This window comes from Buceros rhinoceros, unplaced genomic scaffold (assembly GCF_000710305.1).
Source record: "Buceros rhinoceros silvestris isolate BGI_N320 unplaced genomic scaffold, ASM71030v1 scaffold23528, whole genome shotgun sequence".
NCBI lineage: Eukaryota > Metazoa > Chordata > Aves > Bucerotiformes > Bucerotidae > Buceros > Buceros rhinoceros.
Genome location: NW_010427762.1, coordinates 16,035 through 41,521, shown reverse-complemented (window position 1 = coordinate 41,521; position 25,487 = coordinate 16,035). Strand labels below are relative to the sequence as shown.

Here is a 25,487-nt window from a genome sequence, read left to right as displayed (position 1 = left end):
GTGGAACGGGGCTGCGCCTCCCGTCCGGTCGCCTCAGCTCGTGGGGTCGGGAAGGGTTAAGGGGAGAGGGGAGGGGGAGGGCAGGGCGCGTTTACAGCCGGCGAACGGCCGAGCTGCTTCAGCACCTTTTGGGAGAAGAGCTGTAGAGGGTCACGCTGTGGAAGCCGGTATTTTGCGGGGCGCAGAGACCGGTACTTGCGTAGTTAGGACTCCTACAAAGTGTATTGGAGCCTTTCCTTGGATAACAGTGGGCAATTTAAACATGGTGAAGTGATCGTTGTGGCTTTCACCTGGGGAAGAACGCTCTTGTAAAACTGACGTTATACTGAGTGAAGGCTTCATCACGCACTACACCTGTACGCCCAGAGACCGTGCCGCGCCGTGAAGTGTTCACCAGCCTTCTCTAGTCCGTACCCGCCGGTCAGGAGTATCTCTTCATCAGGGAGGAGCTTACCTTGCAACCGAACGTGGGCCGGCACTTAGGCACTGTGGCTGCTGCCGGCTGTACTGCTGGGGAGCCCGAGGCTCTTCGCTGGGCAGTTAAATCTGCAAGTGACGCGACACTTCTCCTATTTCCATGATACTGTTCCTGGTTTTCCTATGGGAGCCCTTATCCCAGTGTGCAAGCAGCAGCATACTTCTGCTATCTAGGAAAAATGTATTCATTCTCTAGAAATAAATGAAACAAGATTCCGAAGAGGTCATAGCTATCACACATATCACAGCGTATGTATAACATATGGTGTTAGAACTTGAAGAAAATGATGTCTGGTTTTAAGCAAACTGCAGTAATTTAATAACATCAGCATATGAAAAGCCCAAATAATCTATTTTAAGTGCTAAGTTCTTAGAAACAAGTAGTGTTGGATATACTGAGAAATAAAAGCTCAAGTGAATGACATGGGTAATGTGCAATGTTTGTTTCTTATGTTGTGTTTGGCTACTGAATTCGGGAAGTGAGGATGGTACTTTCTGGTTTCCCCACACTTTTACTCCTGTGTGATGTTTTCTTGTCTTGCGATAGGTTTTGCTGGATACTGAGAAATATTATTAGAAAACCATGTCTCTTGACTTTGATAGTGGAGCTTTACAAACTCAGCATGAAGATGAAGACTATGACCAAGAGGATTATGCAAGAGAACAAGAGGTGAGAAAGAACAAATTATTTAATCTGAAGGCTTGTGTATCTAGCTCCTTCCCATTTTTCTGTTTTAAGAGTTTTTTAAAAACAGAGAAAAAGTTTAATGCCGTCTTTGTTAAGAGTGAAACAGAGTACAGCCTGTGTTTTGCAAGAGTGGCATAAAAAGTAAAGAGATACTGAAATGCTGCATCTTAATAGCCTTGTGTTGTCATCTGTAGTGGCTAGAAGACTTACTTCTTGTCTGTGCAATAGATCGAATGCAAAGGGCTGGTGTCACCATCTTTTTGTGTTACTTGACAGCTTTTTCACTTATTAGAGATACTTAGAAAGCAACAGTTCTCTTTCACTTGAAAATTTGGTTAGCTCAGAAAAGAATGAGGAACCATTTTAAAAATTCTGATTATAAATTACATACTTCAATATCTAGAAAAATATATTCAAATGTTTTGGGATTATTTTGGAGTTGAAATGCTTTGGATGTTTCTGTTATTTTTTGTTTCATAGAGAGAATTGGCAAAATGTCTATTTAAGATGAATGAGCTAATGGCTTCTTACAGGGTGGTAGATCATGTTCAGGTCAGGTAAAGTCCCCAGTATATACTTTAGGGATCTCTGTCTAGAGTGCAGGTAATGTAGAAACAAATGTTCACAAAAATGCGTAGTAGAACAATAGCTGTACGACTTGGAAAGAGGCTGCTGCAAACACTGTAGGGGAACTGACGTCTTTCCAAAACTTGCCAGGTGACTGTTGTGCAGGAGAACAGGTAGTGAGATAATCGTAGGGTTATTACAGAGGATGAGTGAGAGAGTGCATAAGTAGGATTGTAAGTTCAGAGTGTTGAGGGGAGCATCTTTTCTGTAAGGAATGGCTGGGAGAGCTGGGACCACTTAGCCTGGCGAAGAGAAGGCTCAGGGGGAATCTCATCAGTGTGTATAAACGCCTGGAGGGAGGGTGTAAAGACAGTGCAGCCAGGCTCTGCTTAGTGGTGCCCAGTGACAGGAGAAGGGCATAAACAAAGCAGCCTCTTTGGAATAACTTAGTGGTAATCCTTGAAAGTCAAGCACATTTGAACAGGGGCAAGGTGAGGTTCACAAAACTGTATGTGTAGATATTTCAGTGGGATGTGACTTACAGCCTGCTAAAAGGAGGCTAAAACACGGGCTCCGTTATGTTCCCTGGTCAAGATGTAATCTGAGGCTGCCTGCATTAGTTGAAGTTTTCTGCCACAGCAAAGCAAGTGGGTTTTTTTGCTTAAAATCAAAGATCTACATGGTTGGAGAGTACTTTGACACTAACTGAAGAACTGGGTAACCCTTACCCACATGTGGAGTTCTGTGCTAGCTAACCTGGTAGGCCAAGTGCAGTTTAAATATGGACTCTCCTGGTGATGTTCTGTGGGCTGCTTTCACGTGTCTTACTTCAAGTTTCCAAAGCAGTGAAAAGTACGGTCCTTACGTATGTCCTGGATTAAGTAGGGCAAAGGAAAGAGGATCTTCAGGGGGTGATGCTTCCTTTCCTGTTTCCTGGAGCTGAGATATAATAAATCTAGAGACTACTCTAATGACAGGGAAACTTCTTCATGCCACTAGTGAATTTCCAGCAACAAACTTTTGGTGCTCTGTTGTGCTGTAGAAAAGTTGTCCTTAAATTCTCTCCTATCCAAATGGTATTTTGAGAACATCTAAAATAGCATCTGAGAAAACATGAGATCTATTGATAAACTTTTTATAGACGATAGTTTTTGCTTTGTGCGGTTGTTTTGGGGTTTTTTAAAACAAAACCGTATAAGTTATTTATTGAATTAAATACCTAGTAAGGTATTTATTGGTGGTAGTGGTGGGGTTTTTTGGTGGCAAAACTATTTGCTGAATTAGAAGTGATGGTATCTTAGTCTATTCATGTCCAGTTGCTTGGTGACTTGATCGCAGCACATGAGCAGACCACTGATCATTGCAGTGGTGACTTCTTGCCAGTCAGTTTTACTAGATGCAAGTTCTTATCTGGATTTTAATCCAGACTCCCAGAAGGAGCACGTTTTGAATGTCCAGTACCTCTCTTGCCTTGGATTTAGGGAGGAGAAACCTTGGCACTATTAGTTCATAGATGATTCTTCAAAAGCAGCCAGTCCTGGGACATGTCTGTCTGGTGGCATTTCTCTTACCTCTTTATGGTGCAACTCTTTTCTTATCAAGAGTTTGCCAGAAAATTTATTTGCTGGTACTCTAGTCTATTAAGCATTCTGTGGTATAAGTCTCTCTGTGAATTCCAGTGCTGTGAGCTTTTCCTTGCAGGAAGAAAAACAGGATTTTGTGCAAGTGGCTGATTCTGCCTGTCTCCGTCTCTTTGGACGGGACTTGTACGTGTTCTTTTGGGAAGCATTCTTTAGAATGAATAATGTTTCTTCTGTTTCAGTTGCAACAGCTATTGACAGACCTTCCTCATGATATGCTGGAGGACAGTGGAGACCAGCTCTCCAGCTATTCGGACAGCAGCACTCATGAGGCTGAGGAGCAGTAAGGCATTTTGCACCACTTTTCATTATTTATGTTGTGCTTTTGAGAATAGAGCAAAATCTCATCTGAAGTGCGTGGTACAAGGGGAGCTGTAGTGCACTTTGCAGTGTGATTTCTGTTCATGAGAAACAAGCTAGATGCCACTTAATTAAACAAAGAGATGATTTGTTTTGTTTTTTTCATTGAAGTTATAAATACATAGTTCAGGTGCTCGTCTTTCTCTAGATCACGTGAGCCTGGGAATCGTGATGGAATGTGGAACGATCATCCGTTGATAAGTGATCCTCAAAACGTAAGCTTGTATGAGCAGTGGCATAATTAGTGGGAACTACTTGCTCATAATAACATACTAAAAATTATTTAAATTCATTAGAGGAATACTTCTACTGTAGGTGGCATGTTTTGCTATTCTTTTGAAGTATTTCTAACTTCAGGGCTGGTAACCCCAGATGAAGTGGGTGGTAGGAAATCTGAGTTGTGAGAGCGGAATTCTAAGCCTCTTATCCATTCATAGGGCTACGAACAAGGGCAAAATCTCTACCCTGAACAATTCTTGTATGACCAGCAAAATGATCATGTTGAAAAACATGGAAAGCATTGGAATGGCCTACGTAGTGATGAAGAGAAGGATCATTTATGTGATGTTAAAGAAGATTACTGTGTCCAGAATGATCAGGAGGATCCTGATGATGTGTACCTCGGTAGAGATGAGTTTAATGCTTCAAGTTGCTACCAACAGAACAATGTGTATCATCTTCCTGAGAACTTCAGACCATATACAAATGGCCATAAACCAGAGTTTAACAGTCAGCAGAGTAAAATAATAAATATTTCAGATGCTCCAAAGGAACATCTTAAGGTATTTCAGAAGCTGATGCATTTTTCCGTCTCTTTTGGAAAATTTTCAGGTCTTAACTATTGTTAATAATATTTCTAAATGCTTTTAGTCTCTTATCAGTTTGATCAGTGATGCGAGACTTCCGTAGTCTATTTAAAACAACGAAGCATTATGTAATTGGATTTTCATATGTGCACGTTGTGATCATTTTTGTTTTTTTCCCCTCTTGTTGGCAAGACACAATTCCATGAGGTAGAATGAATGTGTTTTACTCAAGTGCCTGCTTACTCTATTGAATTTGACGCTTCACTACTCTCCTAAAGTGGAAGCTTTCATGAAAACTTCTGTCACACTTAAACGCTGTGCTGGATTGGAGTCTGAAAATGAAGAGCTACTAGAGCTCGTCTTAATGACAACCTGTAAAATGAAAAATATTGAGCAAGACTACAGTTGTAGTTTTAATTTATTTCCTCTTATGTGCGTGTTGTCACAACAGCAATTTGTTGCATCTGACATTGTCAGTGGCCAATCACCAGAATCTTACAAAGTGACTTATAAACCATACCAAAATGGCATTCATCAAAAAAATCCAAAAATCCAAGAAGGAACCAGAAGAAACGAAGCTTTGGAAGATTTGCAACGTGAATTCTTGGGCAGTGATGAAAGTAAGTGTTCGGTGTTTTGAAATAAACTTGTGTGAAAGGTCCACTGGAAATGACCAACAGAAAACCTGTGGAGTTCAGCAGTTTTTCAGTTAAGAGGACAATGAGAAGTATGTTGATGTATATGATCTTTTGTTTTGCTCTAAGCTTACTTTGGGATAGGCCTAATTTTCTTGGTGTTTTGGTTTTTTTCCCCACTTTATCTAGAAATTTCTTTTTATCCAGGGTATTTGAGTTTCAGGCTGTTAAAAAGTAGTTTTGACTGGTAAGGCTGTGAAAAATTTTTTCTGACGGCTTGTTCTCAAGTCTCACTGGCACTTTGTCTTGGTTATAATATTGGAAAGCAGTGACTTGCTATACCTTAGGAAACACACTTTGCTTGAGGCCACATTGGCTTTACTGTTAGGTGCACTTCAAATGATAGAGCTGCTTTGCTTCTTAGACATCTTGAAAATTTCTAGTTGCCACAAGACTGTGTGTGAATTCATAGTTCATAAACCAAATCTTCAGCCGTTGCTGTCAGAGCAACTCAGGTGATGTAAATCAAACTCGGATTGAAAAACGATGCAATTTTGTGAACCAGTAGTGAATTCAGTGCTGTACAGAAGAAGTATCTTCAGGCAGGAATTATTGTGACTCTGTCTTTCTTGGTTAGTTGACTGTGCTGACTTGTCTGTGTGCTGTTTGAAATTTGGCAGATTCTTCAGAAAATATGCAGATTCTTCAGCTTCAGGTTCTAAATAAAGCAAGAGAAAGACAACTGGAAGAACTTAATGAGAAACTAGAAAAGAGTGCACAGCAGATTAGGTATTTGAATCATCAGCTTTCAATGGTCAAAGGTAAAATGTTTTGTACTAATTCTTATTCATCTCTAGCAACCTCTTTATTCTGAAACTTTGATTTACATAGTGCCTCTGCAAGTATTGATCTTATTTATAAACTTGATTTGGGATTATGTGGAACTAACCCTCTGTCTGCAACATTGTTCTAAAGAAAATTCTCTGGATTGGTGCCTGACTGCATAACTGCCTCAAATTTTACTGCATTCCCAAGGCCTTCCGTTATTCCAGAGTCCCTGTGTGCCAGGCATTAAAAATCTGCAGAAAGTGGAAAATTTGCCAGAGTAGTGTGATAAAAGTACAAACCTGTCCCCCCAACCCTAAACCCCAATAGTAGAAGTGTACATCTGTGAAAAAGCTTTTTTTTTTGTGCTGTCTAGTTTCATGAGCCATTTTCTGGACTGAATGTAGAGAGAAGCTGTTCCAAAATGATCAAAGCTGCAGTGAAGACTAGCGGTTGTCTTGTTCTCCCTTTTCTTACAGGAACTGACAAAAAAGCCATGAGCTTAGAGAATTAAGTATTTAATTTTTAGAATGTAAAAGGAGCAAAGGAGAGAGAAAACTTAAGCTGTCAACCATTTTTCTGTGTTGGCTGTTGCTCCAGGGGAATTATTTTGTGTCTGCATTTAAATGTAAGGGATGATGCTAGTTCATAGTGCTGACAGAATGGGGCTTGATTCTGAAGGTACAATATATCGGAGTGCTTCCAGCTACCAGAGGGAGAAAGAGGTGACTGACTGATTTTGTTCTGTCTTCTGCTTGTTGCCCACTGTATGCAGCAGAGAGCTTATAGCCAACGGTTCTGTAGAGCAGGGATACTGAGCAGTCAAGTCCCGTGAAGTTGTTGGGTGGCTGGCTGTGTTTCTCACACTATTACCGTGTCTCTGTCTTTAAGATGAAAAGGATGGCTTGGCTGTTAGTCTTCGTGAGTCTCAAAAACTCTATCAGAATGGAAAGGAACGGGAAGTGCAGCTTGAAGGTCAAATAAAGGCCCTTGAAACTCAAATTCAGACTCTTACTACTAATGAGGAGCAGGTACTATAAATATTTTTAAACTGTTTATTGGTGAAGATCTCTCCAGTTATATTTGTGGGGCATTTGCATTGTATATACGTGCCAGTCTTTTGAAGCACTGTTCATGATCATTGCAGAAGCTGAATATATGATGAATGAATAGGGTTCATTGGTGGAAAATAATTTGTGTTCAAATCCAGGCATTATCTGAGAACTTTTAGCAACTCTTGCACAAAACGATTGAACTGCTATACAGTATTGGAGAAAAAGTAAAATGTATGTAACTGGAAGCTAGTCAAATTCCATTCCTACAGCTATTGAAGCAATCCAAAGTGGCAGAGGTAGCCATGGAAAGCACGCAGAAGCAGCTGTTAGAACTTCAGCGATCAGATGCCCTTCAGCGAGCTAGAGAACAACACGAGACGATTGTTTCAGCGCTCAAGCAAAAGTATGAAAAGCAAGTATTATCATTAGAGCAGAAACTTGATACTACAAAATCTGCCCTCCGAGAGCAGGTGAGAAATTATTTCAGGATGTTGAGTACTGTACTGGAGAGGCTGTAGAGCTCCCCATGTTTCCTAAACTGCACTTCGTGACCTATAATTCTATTAACTCTTTCTGGAAACTGCAAAGCAAACAGAAAGAAAATTCTGTGTAAGCCTCAGTATTATGAAGCCTATGTGGTATGTTTTTATTAACGTTTTCAGGCAGTTGTGAGCTCAGATTGTGAGTTTGTACGTAGCAGATACAGAGGACGCAAGAACTGATTGTCTCAGTTTCTCTCCTGAGCTTTCATTCTGTGCATGATGTCTTTTTGAAAGAGTACTGGCAAGTAAAACTGGGAAAGAAAAGAACAAATTAAGAAATGATGGGATACTTTTGTTTATTAAACAGTCTATGGTCGAGCATTAATCTCAAGAACAATGATCAAGGACAGCTAATTACTGAACAGTCACTTTGTTTATAGAAGTATGGATTTAAAAGGAGAGAGGAGGGGAAAAAGGCTGGCTTTAAGATGGAGTGTGATATGGATTGCGTCACATGGTTATAGGGCTTATTAAAATTATTCTACCTGACATGTCATAAGAGTCCATTACACTATGAGAAATATTAAAGCAATGTAGTCTAGGCAGGCCTTAATAAATTGTCTTCTTATTTCATGTAAAGGAAATAGAATTAAGTCTTTCTACTTCTAGGTCTGTAATTCTCGTCTCAATATAAATACGCTTAAAAATGGTTGTATGTTTGAAAAGGTAACTAGCACTTGCTTGTAAATAAGAATGAACTTACAAATTTCTGGCTATTAGTACCAGGACAAAGCTTACACAGCTTTGTCTCTACTGCAAAAAAGGGCTTTTTTATCATGTGAAAAAACTAAGTTCCTCTTACAGAGCATTGGAACTTTCTAATTTGTCTTAAGCGCAGCTAAAATAATCTAAATTAAGTTAAACTCAGGCTTAATATGAGTAACATGAAGTCTTAATTTTTCTGCAGTAGCCTAACGGTGTGTGATCGATTATAGGGAAATACCAGGCACGCTGAAAACAAACTGCTCTAGGAAATACAAAGTAGTTCACATCTGTGTGTATATTATGAGTATGCTTACTATCTCCTTGTGGAAACTTAACTTTGCTGTAAGAGGTGACTTGTCAGCCAGGGATAATATTTGATCTGTGATTCATTTAGTTGGCCTCTACCCCTTTAGGCATCAGCTTGATAAATTTTCTCCTGTGTCTTCTATGTATTGTCTCTTTCTATATCTGAGACTACTCAGATGGCTAGATGATCCCTGCCCATGGCAGGGTGATTGTACTAGATGATCTTTAAAGTCCCTTCCAACCCAAACTGTTCTGTGATTCTATATTTGTAACATTAGTAAAAATAACCTCTCTTCCTAGAAAGAGCTTTGCAAAAATCTAGGAGAGCATGTTAAGCAACTTGAAAAAACGCTGGAAGAAACCAAATGTGAAAAAACTGAAATAATAAATCGACTGACAAGAAGTCTAGAAGAAAGCCAAAAGCAATGTGCAAATTTACTGCAAACAGGTCAGCCGTTCACTCGTACGTTATCTTCCCTTGCAGAAATGGCTTTGGTTTTTTTGAAGTACGTGATTGCACATCTATGTTCCTATTGAAAGGGAAGCAAAATCAAGCTAAATGTGTACTAGACCATTTCCTGTGCAGTGCATTAGTCAGACTTAAATGAAGTCTAGTGAAGTCTAGATTGAAGTGTGAAGATACCAATAAAAGAAAAACCACCACCCCGCCAAAAAAAATCCCCAACTCCAAAAAACCAAAACCCCAAGCAAGAGCAATTAAACTATTTTTATGTGCATTTTGTTCTGTGTATGTGTAAATTTAGTTTTGGACTAAGTAACAGCCTTTGGGAGCAAGTTGCTTATTTTTGGATTAGGCTTTTGACTTGAATCACTATTCTAAATTCAAATTTTCACAAGAAAAGAGTTGATTTTTGTGGCTGGAGGCTGGTTCTTGGAAACTTTTGTCAGGAGCAATAGCACGTTAAATACTCTGCTCCTTGTGTGTTTGACGTGTGCCTACCTTTATACATTGAAGTCGTTTAATAGTAATGTAGGTAGTAGCTATTAGTGAGCTCAGGGAAATAGAAACAGAGTAATGCCTGTTACCAGAATCAACTGCACTGTTTTTAACAGTGATCCTTTTTCAGATTGCATGGTCTTTCTTGCGTATTTAAGACTTGCTCTTTCTCTCCCTTCTCTTTCCTGCAACAGGCTCAATGCAGGAGACGAATCAGTTACGGTTTCAATTGCAACAAGCTCAGTCTGCACACATGATAAGCAATAACATGAACAAGGCTTTGCAGGTTAATTTTATAAAATTTTACTGTTTTGATTTTAGGGGGGGTGGGCATTATAGCTAAGAGATTGGTAATTGAAACTTTCCGTATTTGTTGGGGAAACAAGCATGTTTCCTTTCATTAAAGTACTACCCACTACTTCATCTCCCAGTGTTGCTTGTTGGACTTTTTTTTTTTTTTAATTGCAGTGTAGCTGGGCATATGTGTTGGCCCAAATTTGATATCATACATCTATCTAACTTGCTTGTGGAAAAAGAAGGATATAAATGCTATATGCTGGGAATCTCATAACTTAGCTGGAGATAATTGTGTTCTGAAACTTACCTTTGGCCAGCAAAAGGGAATGGTAGAGAGTCCTCTAAAATATGAGTGGAAGTCTGTGTTTCCAATTCAGTTCATATATTTGATTGAAATCTATATTCTTGGAAACTATGAATCTAGTAAGTACTAGCGTGATAGGCTGTTTTTCCAGCTATGTACATTTTTTGTTGTCATCCATTTTACCATACAAGGGCATCAGGAAAGAAGAGCAAAAGGAATAATACTTAACTTCATGTAAGAACTGTAATAAGAGCACTATAATATACTGAGCAACAGAAAATATTCCCTAATTAATTTGCAGTTTTAAAATGTGTTTTGCCAGAGGTATCAAAAACGATAATATGAATAAATAAAACTATTGCTAGATGACTCTTACTAAACACACCTAAATAGAGTTATATTTAGAAATAAAAGCTCCACATATTTGTTTTCTTTGGAAGAAATTATCATGGGCCTAATGTGTTTGCTTAGAATTTTGCAGCTCAGTATGATTTGGGTTTTTTTTCTGTCTTTTCTTTTAAGGAAGAATTAAAGGAACTGAAGGAAGAAATCTCTTTGTATGAATCTGCTGCCAAGCTTGGAATATTTTTGAATGATGCGGGTGGAGAGCTGCATACAAACCTGAGTGATTCCTATGTAGATCTGGGTATTAAAAAAATCACTGTGAAGAAACCAAGGTTCTGCAGGTATTGAGTGAGTTTTGTTGAAAGAAAAATCTAAAATCCTCAAGAAATTATACAAGTGATGTTTAAAAGGTGGTCTTACTGCATCAACATCTGGGGATTTTTTTTCTGTGTTAATCGCAGCTTGATGCAAAAGCATATGGCTTCTGTATTCATGTTCTCATTCTTTTTCCTGTTACCTCTTAGATATCTGTATTTCTGGTAGCATTAGTTGCTCTTCTCTTTGCTACCACTTTCAGATAAATGTTTTTTGTCTTCTAAATACTGAACTGGTTATGTCTTCCCTAACAGTGCAATACAGAACAGAGACTTGGATAAAGAGCTCTCTAAAGATGAAATTAATGTAGAATTAAAAGCTGAGCTGGAACGTTTATTGAGCAGTAATAAAATGAAGAGAAACCAGATTACTCAATTACAAAATGATCTTAAAGATTGCCAGAAGACGTTAGAGGAATACAAGCAGTTGTTGAAAGCAACGAAAGAGTCAGAGGTTTGTTCTTTCACACTTTTTATAGAGTAAAGATGCACTGGATTTTAGTGAATCGAAACAGTGTTTTAACTTGTTATAAATATGGACTGAAGAATTTACTTCCAGCTGAATATTCATAGCAACTAAGTAAATCTGTCTTTGAGCTTAAGGCAAATATTGTCATTTGGATGATACCTTGTTTCGTATCTTTGGTGGAAAAGAAACAAACTGAATGGCATAGCTTGGTCAGCATATGCCTGATTAGGTGAGTTCTGATGTGATGGCTTATGTGCTTGATAGCACTTCATGTCCACTCTGCTTTTTTGAACGCTAAATTTAATCGGAGAAAGTAGGTTTTCTTTAGCCGAAAGATCTTCTGAGAAGGCTGATGGTATCTTTAGGTTATACATATGGAACATTTGATTGCCTTCAGAGGGCCATCACTGTGTAATTTGATCAACAAGGAATCTCTTTGATATTGCATCTCTCTTCACCCCGTCATTAACGTCCCTCTATAAATTGACAAGACTTTTAACATCTGCTCTTGTAATGTATACGTTGTGACCTGCACGTGGGATAGGAGTATAGAACACTTGAGAAGCATGCTCTTTGTTGGATGATAACAGTCATTCTGCTTGCAAATGCAGTGTTGAGTGTGTGCTGCTTTAAACCTTCACGATGATGAGTTTCAGTGATACTGTTATATTCTGCGCTGCAATGATTTCCTTTGGTTGTTGCTTTTTAATTTTTTCTAAGAAAATTTTTTGTTGGACAGCTTTAACTTTTTTAAAGCATCAACTTCTTAATCATGTATGTCTTGAAAGATTTCATCTTAATTTTATTTTTAGCCTGTCACAGATCTAAATAATAAGTCGGTAGCCAGTCCTTTGGTTTCTGACGATCTTAAGGAAGAAGTTCTGAGACTCAGAAAGGCTAATGAAAATTTGCTGCAAGAAGTTGAGGTGAGTCAGAGATGCTTTAAAAAAAAACCCCCAAAGAACAAACAAACCTAAACAAGCCAAAAAACCCAACCCTCTGCTAAAAGCTGCAATTGGAAAAGGGTCTTTACGATCCACCTCTTACTTGACTCCTGTTCCTCCAGAACCATTCTTCAACTATTGAAGAGCTGAAGGAAAATGAGGAAAAATTGAAAAGCTTAAATCAAGATCTCTGTTGTCAGATGAGAAAGATGGTTCAGGATTTTGATCAGGATAAACAAGAAGCCATTGACAGGTAAGTCTGTTAATGGAGTTTAGATCCATTTGTGAACTTTCAGCCTGAATGTATAATCTTGTATCAGTTACTCGGTACGAGGGAGGCCAGCTTTAGAAAGCTGGTTTCTTACTTAAGGAAAAGTTGAATCCTGTTTAAAAGCAAGGAAAAAAACCTAGGTATTTTTTACCTTTTTTGAAATTGTAGGTGTGAAAGAACTTATCAGCAACATCATGAGGATACAAAAGCACATTTTGAGAAAGACCTGATGGAGAAGTATGCTGCAGAAAAACAGCAGCTTATTCAAACTTACGAAGAGACAGTCTCACGCTTAAAGTAAGACTTACTGTTTCTTCCACTTATACTGAAACTTTTGCATCTCCTGTCTGTCCTGCAGTGCTAGACACATGTTTTTTTTAAAACAGAATTGCTGTGCTGTGAGTGTAAAGACTGATTAATAATAAATAATGTCTCCTGTGAAGGGCTGACATAGAGGAGCTGAACAGAGAAATGATTGAAGTAAAAGAATGTTACATCAGAGTCTGTCAGGAGAAGGACACCTTGGAAGCTACTTTGAGGCAGAAATTTGAGCAAGAGCAGCAGCTGAAGGAAGAGAAGGTACTAATGGAAATACTTGTAAACCCATATAATTTCAGACTTGTTTTGAGATGTAATATCTGTATTTAATTGTTTGGGAAAGGTATTTGTAGAGATACTCTGTATCAGAATGTTAATACACGTGACCTATTGGTTGTTTAATTAACTTGTTGTGTCCTGGGGTTTAAAATATTTCAGAGGTAACCCTTTCCTATAGCTATTCATTTTCACAGTCAGCTTTCATAATTTTGACTCTTGAGGACTACTCAGTCAGTTGTGTAAGGTTTTACATTCATGAGATGTTTCCCAAAAAAATGAATGGCAATACAAGTTTTATTCTCCCTGTGTAAAATTGATGTGAAAATACTGTGGGTTTTTTAAGTACTAATGAATTCAGACTGCTCTACTGATTAAAAAGTTTACTTTTCTGAAGTTATCAGTGTGAAATGACTAAAGTAGGTCAACTGTCTTGCTAAGCAAGTACAGTAAAGTGGTAAAGATGCTTGATAATAAAATATATTTTAGAGCAATAGGCTATAATAATCTCTGATACTATGCCTTAAAACACCTCCTTTTGAGTGCTGAATCTCTTGTCCAGGTGGCATCAGTAAGATTGGTGCACAGGTTCTACAGAGTTAATCGTGCCTCTCATGCATTCTCACCGCTTAGTACTAGAGCAGTTTGTTATGCCTTGGAGAATATTTTTATTTAAAATTTTGTTTTGTTTTGCCTTTCTTCTCGCTCAAGAAACAGCTACTAGAAGAAAAGGAAGACTCTCTTAACCTTCTGAGGACTAAGCTTGAAGAGGAACACAGCAGGTCTATGACAGCAGCAAAGAAGCAGTGGCTGGAAGAAAAAAAAAAGCAGGGTGAAGAGGAAGTTGCATTAGCCAAAGTTCGCTGGGAGAAGGAAGAAAAAGAGGTGTGGAACTTAGAGCAGGGTGTTTAATCTTTTTTTTTTCTTCTTTTGTTGGTTCAGTTATTTTCTGAAGGAGATCTTTCATGTGGATAGATTTAGGCACTGTTATTCTGCCATTCGAAGTGGCTTTTAAGGATCCATCATTTTAGGAGTCTCTGTGGAAGTCAGTAGGTATTACACATGCTTAAGATTTTGGGGAAAAAAACCCAAACCCTAGACCTTGTAAAGTAACATGCACAATGTCCTGAATGTCACGGCTGGAGTTTTCCCCTCTGATCCCTGGGTGAGTGGTTGTGCTCTCTGTTGTTTCATGCAGTTATCATGTAAAAATCCTTTGTGTTTGCTATCCCATAGAAGAAAGCTGTGATGAGTTACCAAACTCTCTCCTCTCTGAGCATGGTTTTGCTCTTCTCCTTTTAGGGAAGGTTATTGGTGTAAATGGAGTTTTGTTTGTGTAAATACCATTGAAATTCTGGTTATCTGGGGAGACTTCATTACAAAATATTTTTTTCCTTAGAATAAAGCAAAAATAGAAAGAGAATGGCAAAGTAGGCTGGAAGCAACGAGAAGAACTATAGTTGAATGTAATGACTGCAGCAGCCAAACTGATCGAGTCATGATTGTGGATGAAGCTTCAACTAAAGAGTTAGAAGAGATTGTTGAAGACCAGAGGCTGCAGATCCATAAGGCTCTTAAAGAAAATATGGCCTCTGGAGAGACCTTAAAAGAATTTGAAATAGAACTGGAAAATAAATACCGTAGAAATCTTGCCAGCCAGGTAACAAATAATTATTCTATCTGCCTGGAGCCTGTGAAACTGCCATGTGCAACTAAGTCACACAACTTCTTCCATTAAGTTTCTCTTAAGCTCAGTAGCTGATATTTGCTTTATAAGAAATATATGTAAAAAACCCAAAGTTTCTGAAGAAGGTGTGGCATGTAGCTTGTTTTTTCTAGCTGTTAGTTTTTCACAGAGTTGGACAAGTTTTGCAGGAGTTTTGAAAAGAACTGAGTAACACTGACTTAGAATTTATACCACTTTGTTAGGAAAAATAAATTTAATTGTTTTGGTATCATTTTTGCACTGAGAAATGGATCAGATGCTGCTGGTCTGAATCTCTTAGTTTGTGTGATCATAGACAATCTAAACTGGTCTGTTCTTTCATTGCTATGTATAAGTAATAAACAGTGGTGGTATATATTTGGTGGTGGTGACTGAAGTTGTGGTTTGGTTTTTTTTTTTTTATCTGCTTGTAGATAGATGCAGCTTTAACTCAAGCTCGTGCCAGGTGGCTGCAAGAATTAACAGACCTCAAAGAATACAAAGTGAATCTGAAGATAGAACAAGAAAAATGGGAAAAAGAACACAAAGAGTCCGCAGCAAAGCAGGTAGCCCAAAATACTTGTATGTGTGTATCGATAAACGGTTTAGTCTTCCAGATCCCATACGTTACTGTGGGGTGAGTGTTGACGTAGGTGGTGAATCATTTAGGAAAGGTGTTTCTAGTGTACTAGGGTTCTGATCCACTTTTTTTGCCTATATAGGATTATATTTTTATTCAATAATTTGCAAATAATCTCCAACATAGTGATAATTACCCAGGATTATATTTTATGTATATATAAATGTATGTATATATTTATGATGACTGTGTTATGTATTCACCAGTTAGCCCTAGTTCTCTCAGCGGCTGAAGAGAAATGGAAGAAAGAATATGAGAATACAGAGAAATCTGGACCAAGAATGAAAGAACTTGAAGAAAAGGTAGTTTCTCTCCAGAAGGAATTGGAGCTAAAGAAAGAGGAAATCCCTGCAGCTATCAAAGCAGAACTAGCAAAAGCCCGTGCTCAGTGGAACAAAGAAAAGCAAGAGGAAATCCTGCAGATACAAGAGCAAAATGAGAAAGACTACCGATCGTTCTTGGATGATCATAGAAACAGAATTAAAGAGGTACTTGCAAAGCAGAAGAATGATCTCTCCATTCAGAAAGAGACAGAAATAAAGATGTTACTAGACCAAAAGCAGCGAGAATGGGAGGCTCAGGAAACAAAGAGACTGCAGGACAAAATTAATCGGTATGAGGAGAAGACTCTAGTTGAGCTTGAGTTCTTGTTGAGTGAAATCCATGAAGAACTAGTCAAGTCCACACATAGTAAGCATTCTTGGAAGGATAAGTGTTTTGACGCTCATGTTCAATTAAACAGTCAATGCAAAGACAAACTGAAGGCTTGCTTACAAAGAGCCTACAGAACCACAGTTTATGCGATTCTGGACAGGAAAGAGCGAGAATGGAAAGAGGTAATATTTCTGGAAATTTTAACTGCCAACCAGAAAAGGGACTTGAGATTTCAGACTTACGCCTGTTTTCTCCCAAAGTAAAATATCTTTAGAATTGGAGAATACAGTATTTGAGCTCCCTCATAACAACAGTCCTTTAAAACTGTGAAGGAGGGCTAAATTTGCCATTAGCAAATGAAAAGCAAAAGGATGGGTATAGCTTTGACACCCTTCAGTCTGCAAAGAGAAAGACGAGTTAGGAGTGTTGCTAATGCCAAGGTTCGTAAACTAAGGAGATGAGTCCACCGTCTTAAATTTGGGAGGCTATTGAAGGCTCCTTGTGATCTCTTAGGTGGATTCTGTCGTTAAGGCCCAGCTTTGATTTTTGCATTGCTGCCGGGTGTTTTTTGGAGAAATTTAGCAGTTTATTATGGTGATTGGATAGTGATTGTGGATTATTCTCCCTGCTGCTGCCTTCTGGTATAAATACAGATGAAAACAAATTGTAAATTACCTGTAGTAGAACTGAATAACTGACAAACTGATCTATCTCAAGAAAAATAGTCTCACTGAACTTTGCTGTGGCTCTAGGAAATCCTTTACAGTGTACCTGCCCAAATGAGGAAAGTCATCTTACAGTCTTCTAGAGGAGTTTGGAACTAAGTAGAATTCTGTCCAAAAGAATTTCTGTTGTTTGGACAGATTCCTCTTTTTGCAGTGCTTATGCTTGTAGGAAGTTTTTGATCATGGGGAGCATCCCACCAGAAATGCCATTGCCACCCAGCGTTTAGCATCTGGGAAATACTCCAAGAATAGGACAGAGAAACCATATTGCTTTTCAAGAGAAGGCAGAATGGGGGGGAATGAGTATGAAGTGATTTCTTATGACAATATTACCTAGTTTATAGAGGTAAATGTTTCTGTTCAGAAAGTGGTCCTTTAAAATCATCGTTATGAGTTATTTTCATGATGGCAAAGAGATTTGGAAGGTTTTTTCCTGTGCCTGATGCATCTTCTGAAATAGGTGTGTTTCTTGGTAAACTGTTCTTAATATACCTTTGAACTTCAAAACATTAGTTGGCTTGAACCATCTTACCCAGTGAAGTCTTTGTTTAGTAATGTCTTCTCTTGTGCTACCCTAATAACAATAAATAAAGGACTTACTTACATTTTTCTAGATGACTTTCCTGTCACTCTACTATATTTGTGCAGAAACTCTAAATGGGTCCAACCCATCCAAAGGCTGGATATGCCTTTTAAAATAACAAGTTAAATTCACCTATTCAAAGAGACTTTATAGTTTTGCAATGTTAAGGGCTCCGACATTCCCCAATAAAACTCAAGATAACCAGGTACTATTTTTGCAGTGAATTGCACTAAGTAGGATTTCTATATGCTAGAATACATGTTCTCCTCACAGTTTGAGCTGCAATCTACAGTTCTATTTCAGGTTTAATTGCACCCGTGTTGCAATTACTAAAGCTACTTGGTGGCCAGGTTTGCTTGTTTATTGTGCATAACATACTACTTACCTAGTTTAAGATGGTGTGGAACACTTTGGGGGGGGTTTTGCTATGTGTTGGGTTTTCAGGAAGTATTTGTCAGTTGCAGAAATACGAAGAGCTACCGACTAAGGTAAATAAAGCAGCATGCTCTTGTCTGCGAGGTGGTGAAGGAGAAACCTGCGACGTGGCAACACCTCCTGTGTATGATGTTGGATGTCAAGCAAGAGCACAAAGGAGGCAAAGGAGACAGCCACCCTCGCAGGAAACTGGAACAGACAAAGGTATGGGGTTTGGTTTTAATCTGGCAAATTGCAAATCATCAAATTGAGCTTGTTAGTAGCAGTCTTTAACAGTTGCTATCTTATTGATGACTGTAATGCAAAGTTAGTTAATTAGTGAATGTTTGGGTGAGAGAGGAAGATGCAATTCTTCTGACTGTAAGGTTGCTTAATGATGCATTAGCTTGTACTATGTTCAAGTCACAAACCATGCAACAAACAGTACTGGTCTCTAGCTTACTGATTTAACGGCAGGCTTTGAGGTTTGATTTTATTAAATGCTAGTAGCTTTCTGCTTTTTTAAGCCATCTTCAGGAGTAAAGAAATAGCTGCTGTATCAGCTGCAGCTGTAAATATTCTTTGGCGGTTGTGGAACACTAAACCTTTAGATGTTTAATGGCTCATAGGCAAGCCAGTGATGATCTTGGTAAGCGGGGTGTGATCTAAACTGTGTCTTGTAAATAGGTAATATAAATCAGAGCTTTGAAGATCAAATTATACTATTTGTTCTTGATACTAGACAAGACAAGGAATCCTGCGTTCATGTAAAAGATAGTTGTGTCAAGAGTTATACTTCACCTGGTATGGTAGATTTTTCCAGTTCTTTTGATCAAGAATGTAGTTGAAAAAACGTGAATGCCTCAGCGCTGTTTCTCTTTTTTTTTCCTTTTTTCCCCCACCCCGTCTCTCCTGCCCTCAAATATACTTTAGCATTTTAGCTCTTCCCAAACCCGTCGCATGTACTATGGCAAAGCTGGAGATGGTGTAGCTGGGGAAAAACTTCTTGGGAGGCACAGAAATCTCTCTGGGGCTTTCTGGTTAGTGTGAGTTCTTATGCAACCAAAAACATAAAGCAAGAAAACCCAAGAGAGTCTTTGGCTTTATGCCTATAGTGTGGCCTGAATTCCTTCAACACCAGAATAACAAACCATCTATTAAACACAAAACAATACAAGCAGTGCAGCTCTTGGGTCCCTGGAGCTCCCTGTCCTGGCTATAGAGAGCAGCCGTTGCTCTCCTGGAAGTAGCCCAGTCTTTGTGAATTCCTTAACTCGAGTCAGCCGTATATGAGGCTTCCCAGCTGACCCTGCTTGACTGTTGTGGGGTTGGGTTTTTTGTTTTGTAGCTGGTTGTTTGGGGTTGCTTTTTTAAATAAAAATTTAACCTACAAGTCTCACATCACTGACTGAAGACTCAGATCTTCACAGATGGGAGTGCATTGAGGCTCTGAGGGCTCAAGGACTTGACAGATGTTGCTGCACTTTCTATAACAGAGTTCCAGCCTTTTGTGATTATTTTAATTAGGCTAATGTGTTATATGCTTTCCAGCAAGAGAAAGACCAAGCAGCACACTAGAAATGTAAGACTGGACTTGATTGGTTTTTTTGCTCCATCATTGATATGTAACTTTCAACTGCTCAAAATGAGATTCAGACCACAAATGAGGTTTTCTGAAGCCCCTGGATTGCTTTTCTCTGTATTCTAGGATGGCTGCTTGCTTTTGCTTGTCTGCACATCATCTTAGAGAAGGAAGAGAGCCAGACTTGTTTGTGTCTTTCCCAAGGCTCAGGTCCTCACATTCTACTGAAGAAAGCCTTGATTCTTTCAGAAGGAGGACTGGTCTTTAATAAGATATGTCCTCCGTTGTGTGGTGATGGTCTTTGTTTTCCTTAGGCCATGGGTCACATGAACTTCTGTGGCTGGGCACCAGAAAAGTATCTCCAGCATTCATTGTAGGTTTTCAATTCATGTTGGTTTTCTTTCCTAAAATAGAAAAGCTAGTAATCAACTGTTGATTTTTATGGGTTTATCCAAATGAAATCTTAGATTACGTAGCTTGTAAGTAGGTTTTATGGTCCTTTGACTTTGAGATGACGACCCACAGGTGAACTGTGTATGCCATGATCGTCTTCTGTGTCAGTTTGAAGTACTACACTTTGGGCTTTTTCAGCTCCATTGTCTTCTCATTCTCTGTGGTGTGTCGTCATAATATTTATATGCTTCTTAGTAGCATTTAGTTGAGTTCAGCATGGAATTCCAGCCTTCCTCTGTAAGAGTGGCTTTTGGCTATTAAAAAAACCCCCCAACAACAACCCAGTTTTATCTTTTAGCTTTCCACCCCAAAGAAGGCACAATTGCTTACCCACAAATTAATAATTCTTTTCCTTGTTGTCAGAACAACCCTAGTTGTTTGGTTTTTTCCCTCTGTCCTTTCTCTACATGTGCACCTGGTATCTCTGATGTTTTGCCTCCAGCATGGTGTTAGTAATGGTATATGAAGGCTTTAAGCTTATTCAATTACTGCCTGAGATGACTTTTATGTTCAGGCTTCGTTGAAGTATGTTGCGATCAGTTCCTATGTGCTTGTTAGTGCAGCAGCTGTATGGTTGCTGATGATGCTTTGTGACATTGAACTTTTATAGCAGAGACTGGTTTATGTAATAACTTCTGTGGAACTCAACCTGAAATTAAAGAAGTGCAGTGAATTATAGTTTGGGTTTTGTTGTTTTTTTTTTTTTTTTTTAGAAAATGAGAAGGTTCTAGAAGCTCTAATTGCAGAAAACTCTGAGATAGAGACCGAACTGAAAGACCTGGAAACACCAGCAAGGTATTTAAAAAAACTTAATAAGCTGATTTCTTTCAAAGATATAAGCTGCTTTTCTTGTGCAATATGACTTATTTGCATTTCAGGTCACTGTCAAAGGGAGGTGTCTCAAAACCTTGTACATCCTGTGACTCTGTGAAAGGGCTGGAAGAAATGCGTGCTCAGTACATTAAAGCTGTGAGCAAGATTAAACGTAAGTACTAACTCTTAGCTGCAAAGTTAAGAGAGCAAAATAATTTACTTTGTCACTTCCTTCTCCTACAGCCAACTTGCACAGGAATCTGTCAGCCAAATCACATGAGAAATAGATTTTTCCTTCTTACTTGAGTGAATGTGAGAAATGGAATTCTCTTCTTAGAGAAGATTAATTGCAATAGGTGAAGCCTTGTTATGCCATCCTTATTTTGTTGCAATGTATTATGTCTTTTAAAATTGTAAAGTGTGTGTTGAGAATCAGCAAACAATCCACCGACCCTGCAACTTGCCCTGAGGGAGAATCTGTTTTCTCACTTGTGCTGTATCCTGCCTTCTGGCTTAATTAGCAACCTGCTGGATGAGGATAGAGGGTTAAGTGTGGTGCCAGGTCTCACTTGAGTGCACCAGTCCCCAAATGCCAGCTGCACTTCTGATTGAAGAATTCCTAGACCAGGATTTTACTGGACAACGTTCCTCCCAAATCCCTGTGCCTAGTTATTCTATTGCTGCTGAAGATGCAGAATTGGACAACTGAATTCCCCTCTAATGCTTCATATTGATCTGCTCTGGGCTTCAGTGGCATTTATCTGGTAAGCAACATTTGGCACAAGACTTGGATGAAATGTTGGCAGCTAAATCCAGGCCCTTGCTGACTTCCTCCAGGCCTGCTAGACAATCACAGTTTGTTGTGTTGGCTTTCCTCCCCTAACCTTTGGGGAAAAACTGGTACTCATGAAGTGTGTTTGTAGGTGATATGCTTTGTTATATCCGTGAAAGTAAGGAGCGAGCTGCTGAAATGATTAAAGCGGAGGTTTTAAGAGAGCGCCAAGAAACAGCACGGAAAATGCGCAAATACTATTTGACATGCCTTCAACAACTTCTTACTGATAATGGGAATCATGAAGGGTAAGTTCGAGTATGTTTGGAAATTACTGTTGGGTTTGACAGAGAATGTGTAGACATTATTCTGGTGTTTGTCCACCTTGGAGCAAACAATGTCTGACCTGAGGTCTTTACAGCGTGCTCAGATTGTCATGGGGTCACTGCATACTGTTTTTTTAGTATTATTTGACTCTTGTTAACATTACCTTGAATTAAAATGCAAAGTTGAAAAGGAGTTGCCTTTAAACTTTAATTTTTTTTTTCCCGTGTTCTGCAATTCCTGGCAGACCTGAAAAGAAAATAATGCATGCTGCCAGTAAGCTCGCTACAATGGCTAAAGGACTTGAAACGCCTCTTCGACACATTCCTCAAAGCAAGTCTGCCCGCTCGGGTATGTTGGATTCTGTAGTTGTTTTCATCTTGATCATACTGATTTAATGCATGTAGTAATGAAAACAGAGATGGAAAGTGAGGTGCTATTTATTTACAATCTTGCTCCTAGAAATGTAAATATAAGCTGCTTATTTTGACAATGCTTACAATTCTGTATTAAAAACAAACAAAATAACCTTGTTTTTCTTCCAGCATTAACATTTCCTTCAATTAATCTATTTCCTTCCCTTCTCTTCTAGCTCTGCTAGTAAATTCTGCTCTGCCTGGAGCTGAGTACTCAAAAAGAGATTGCATGCTTCAGACTAGGTCAAACCATATGAAAGGCACATCATGTGGCGAAAGCATTACCGAAAAAGCCTATGATAAAGCTGTCCAGAAACACGTACCACATGACTTGAGACAGCAGTTTGATGCAATGCAGGCTGAAACTCAACATATGCTTCATGAAACAGCGACTTCAAATATTCAGAATGGGAATAATTCTAAAAATCTGGATGGTGCTTCAAGAGATGCTCTGCCAGAGTTTTATCCAAATGAAGATGGAAGGAGAGAAAAATACAGCCCTACTGTAGATGTAGACAAAGGACTCGTGTATGCTTCTAGTAGTATAGCCCATCAGAATGCTCCTCCATCTGCTTTTCAAGTAACATTAGAAAATATGCATGCACCCAGCTTTACAAATGGCCATTCCATCTCTAGGCCAACTCATCATATACTTAAAGGCAAGAATCAAAGAACAGTCTTGAAAGAAGATAAATGTATCCAGTCGTGTGGAAAATTGAAAACTAAATCTAAGAGAACACTGGAATTTGATTTTCAAGAAACTCCAGAAAGAGATGAAGGAAGCTGCAGTGAATGGAGTTCTGTGAATGGAAGCCTGCACCTGGACCGGAGTGATGTCCCTCTCTTGTGTTCTGAGCAAAAAGCCAGTCCTAATGTGCAAGCACAGACTGCACGCTGTGAAGAGTTTCCTTGCATCAGGTCATTTTCCCCTGCAGATGAAAATATCGTTGCTTCTTGGAGAGACATTTCTAACGGCAATGAGAAGATTTTCAGCGCAAGAGGCAGCACTAAAGCTTCCAGTAGAGGCCACCTGATGACAAACCCAGAGCATACTTCCTTCCTCAGCTCTGAGAAATCAAATTCTGCTGGTGCACAATTCCATGTATCACCAGATTCAAATGTAGGAAAATGCTGCAACAAATGCTTGGGGAGAAAAGGTGTGGGAGCACCAGTCTCTTCAGCGAGATAGTGGTTTTGATAGCCCACTTCTTAACTTGAACCAATACCAGCAATTCCTTGCTTGAATTTCATGGTCAATGTGACACAATCTGAATGTTACATGAAATTCTAGAAATTTACTTGCAGTATTACTGCAGACTTTTTACCTTTGTAATAAAACTTCCATAACTGTTTATAATGTATTATATCTGAATTTATTAAATCTATTTTTATATTAAGTTTAGTTTGTGGTGCAGTGTTTACCACAAGTTAGAGTACATTTGCTTTAGATAATCTTTTAAATGGTTATGAAAATTCCTTTAGAGCTCGATGAGTGATGTTTTAGGATTTGTTTGAAGTATTTTAATTTAAACTTTTCCAATTTGAAGGACCCCCTGTAAGCCTTTGTGTGCGCCCCCATAATAAAAGCAAAAATACGTGCATTTTTTTCATTACATTATTATATCAAATCACATTTCAAGTATTCTTCTCTTTAGCACAGCAGAAAATAGTTCATACTGGACGGAAGAAAGGTATAAATTAGAATAACCACATTTTGCGGGCGTTGCTTAAATAGCAAATGTTATTGATGTAAGCGGAAGATGTAGTAATGTTCCTCCTGATGCTTAGAAAGCCACTATTTTAAAGGCCTGCTCATGTTTTGAAGAGAATTACAAAACGTATCTTTTTCTAGACTTCTTGCTTTCCTTCAAATGCCATTTCATTTCCAGTGATTCTGTGAGGAAAAGGCGTTTTGCTGCTTGCTTACACAGGGTGTGATTGCGTCATACTTGTTGCAGTTATGGGCCAGCAATTCACATCAACAGGAATACAGAAGATATAAAAAGAATACTATCATTCTGTGATATAAGAAAAAGAAAAAAAGACAGTATTTCATATGTAACAACATTTAACTGCTGTAAGGATGCTCACTTGGTCTTACAGAGTCTAACAGCACAGTCTAGTCTGAGACTCTTTTCAATTTTAGGAGGAAAACAGAATAAAATTCAACAGGAATCTTCTGAAGAAAAATGTGTTTAACTTCCTTTACAAAAACGTCCTGCCTGTTTATATTTCAGGCCAACTGGCAAGGCAGAATGCGTTACAGCTCTTGGTACACAGGACTGGTTTGTGACTCGAGACTCTCAAGCGACCTAATGAGAAACCTGAATTTCTTGGTGGCCTTTAATGTTGCCCATAAATCCACCCCACTTCCTCTTTAGTGAAGGTGGGTTTGTCATCGTCAGTGGGAGCAAACGGAGGCCACGAGAACGACCGCTTGTGCCTAAACAAACATGGGCAGTGGTTAAGTTCAAGGGCCAAATTCCGAGCTCTTAGCTGAGGAAATAGCTGTGGCCTTGTCTGCAGGGGAAAGTTTTTACTAGTTGTCCTCTAAGTCTCATGTGGAGGCTTTTTTAATGATGAGTAGGTTTTTTTGGTTAGCTTTAAACATTTTCCCAAATTGCACAAGGTAAAAAAGCAGCACAGTTGCTCTCACACGAGAGATACTTGTACAAGTGTTTAAACCAATTAATTATTTCCTTGGGCTAGTCCAGAAACTTTCTCCAGATGAACAAAGCCTGCATCTGAAAAAGTAAACAAGCAGCTGTCCTGTAGGACATCCCTGACCATTCAGACAGAGCCACTGAGGGCCCATCATACCATTTCCCAAGTCATCCTTCATCTGAGCTGGGTTCAGGAGCTTCTTTGGAGCTGCTCCCCAAAATGCCATGCTCAGTGTCAATGTGCAAACTGATTTTCTTCTAAAATGTGACTTGTTACAGCACACTTTATTTCTGTTGCCTTGTTAAATGTTGTTTGCATGCATAACTTAGCATCTTTTAAAAAAATTTCCTGTGTTTAAAAGCTGAGAGGTTTCAGAGCAGAATAAAGTGCTTAATGATCCTAGTCCTGCTACAGGTTTGAACAGCTGGTGATATTTTCATATTTAATTTAGAAGCTGGGTTCCACGCTGATAAGAAGGGATCTTCTGCATTACTGACTGATCTGGACAAAGCCGAGGGGCAGCAGATCCCAGTGAGGAAACTGGTGTGTGTGGGGGGAAGCGTGTGGTTTCTTCAGCAGG

General features: G+C 38.9%; 1 protein-coding gene across 1 annotated transcript; it reads left to right on the top strand.

The window, feature by feature from the left end:
- The first annotated feature begins 1,060 nt into the window (after positions 1–1,060).
- CEP152 (centrosomal protein 152kDa) lies at positions 1,061–23,432 on the top strand. The gene is made up of 26 exons (XM_010142046.1): positions 1,061–1,147; positions 3,555–3,655; positions 3,881–3,947; positions 4,170–4,514; positions 4,990–5,158; positions 5,854–5,994; positions 6,890–7,029; positions 7,323–7,523; positions 8,907–9,054; positions 9,759–9,850; positions 10,688–10,851; positions 11,140–11,338; positions 12,166–12,279; positions 12,420–12,550; positions 12,737–12,865; positions 13,012–13,146; positions 13,867–14,066; positions 14,569–14,822; positions 15,302–15,433; positions 15,714–16,343; positions 17,934–18,108; positions 20,632–20,713; positions 20,797–20,903; positions 21,655–21,811; positions 22,075–22,178; positions 22,420–23,432. The coding sequence occupies exons 1-26, from the start codon at positions 1,061–1,063 to the stop codon at positions 23,430–23,432; spliced, it is 5,217 nt and encodes a 1,738-aa protein (XP_010140348.1).
- The last annotated feature ends 2,055 nt before the right edge of the window (positions 23,433–25,487 follow it).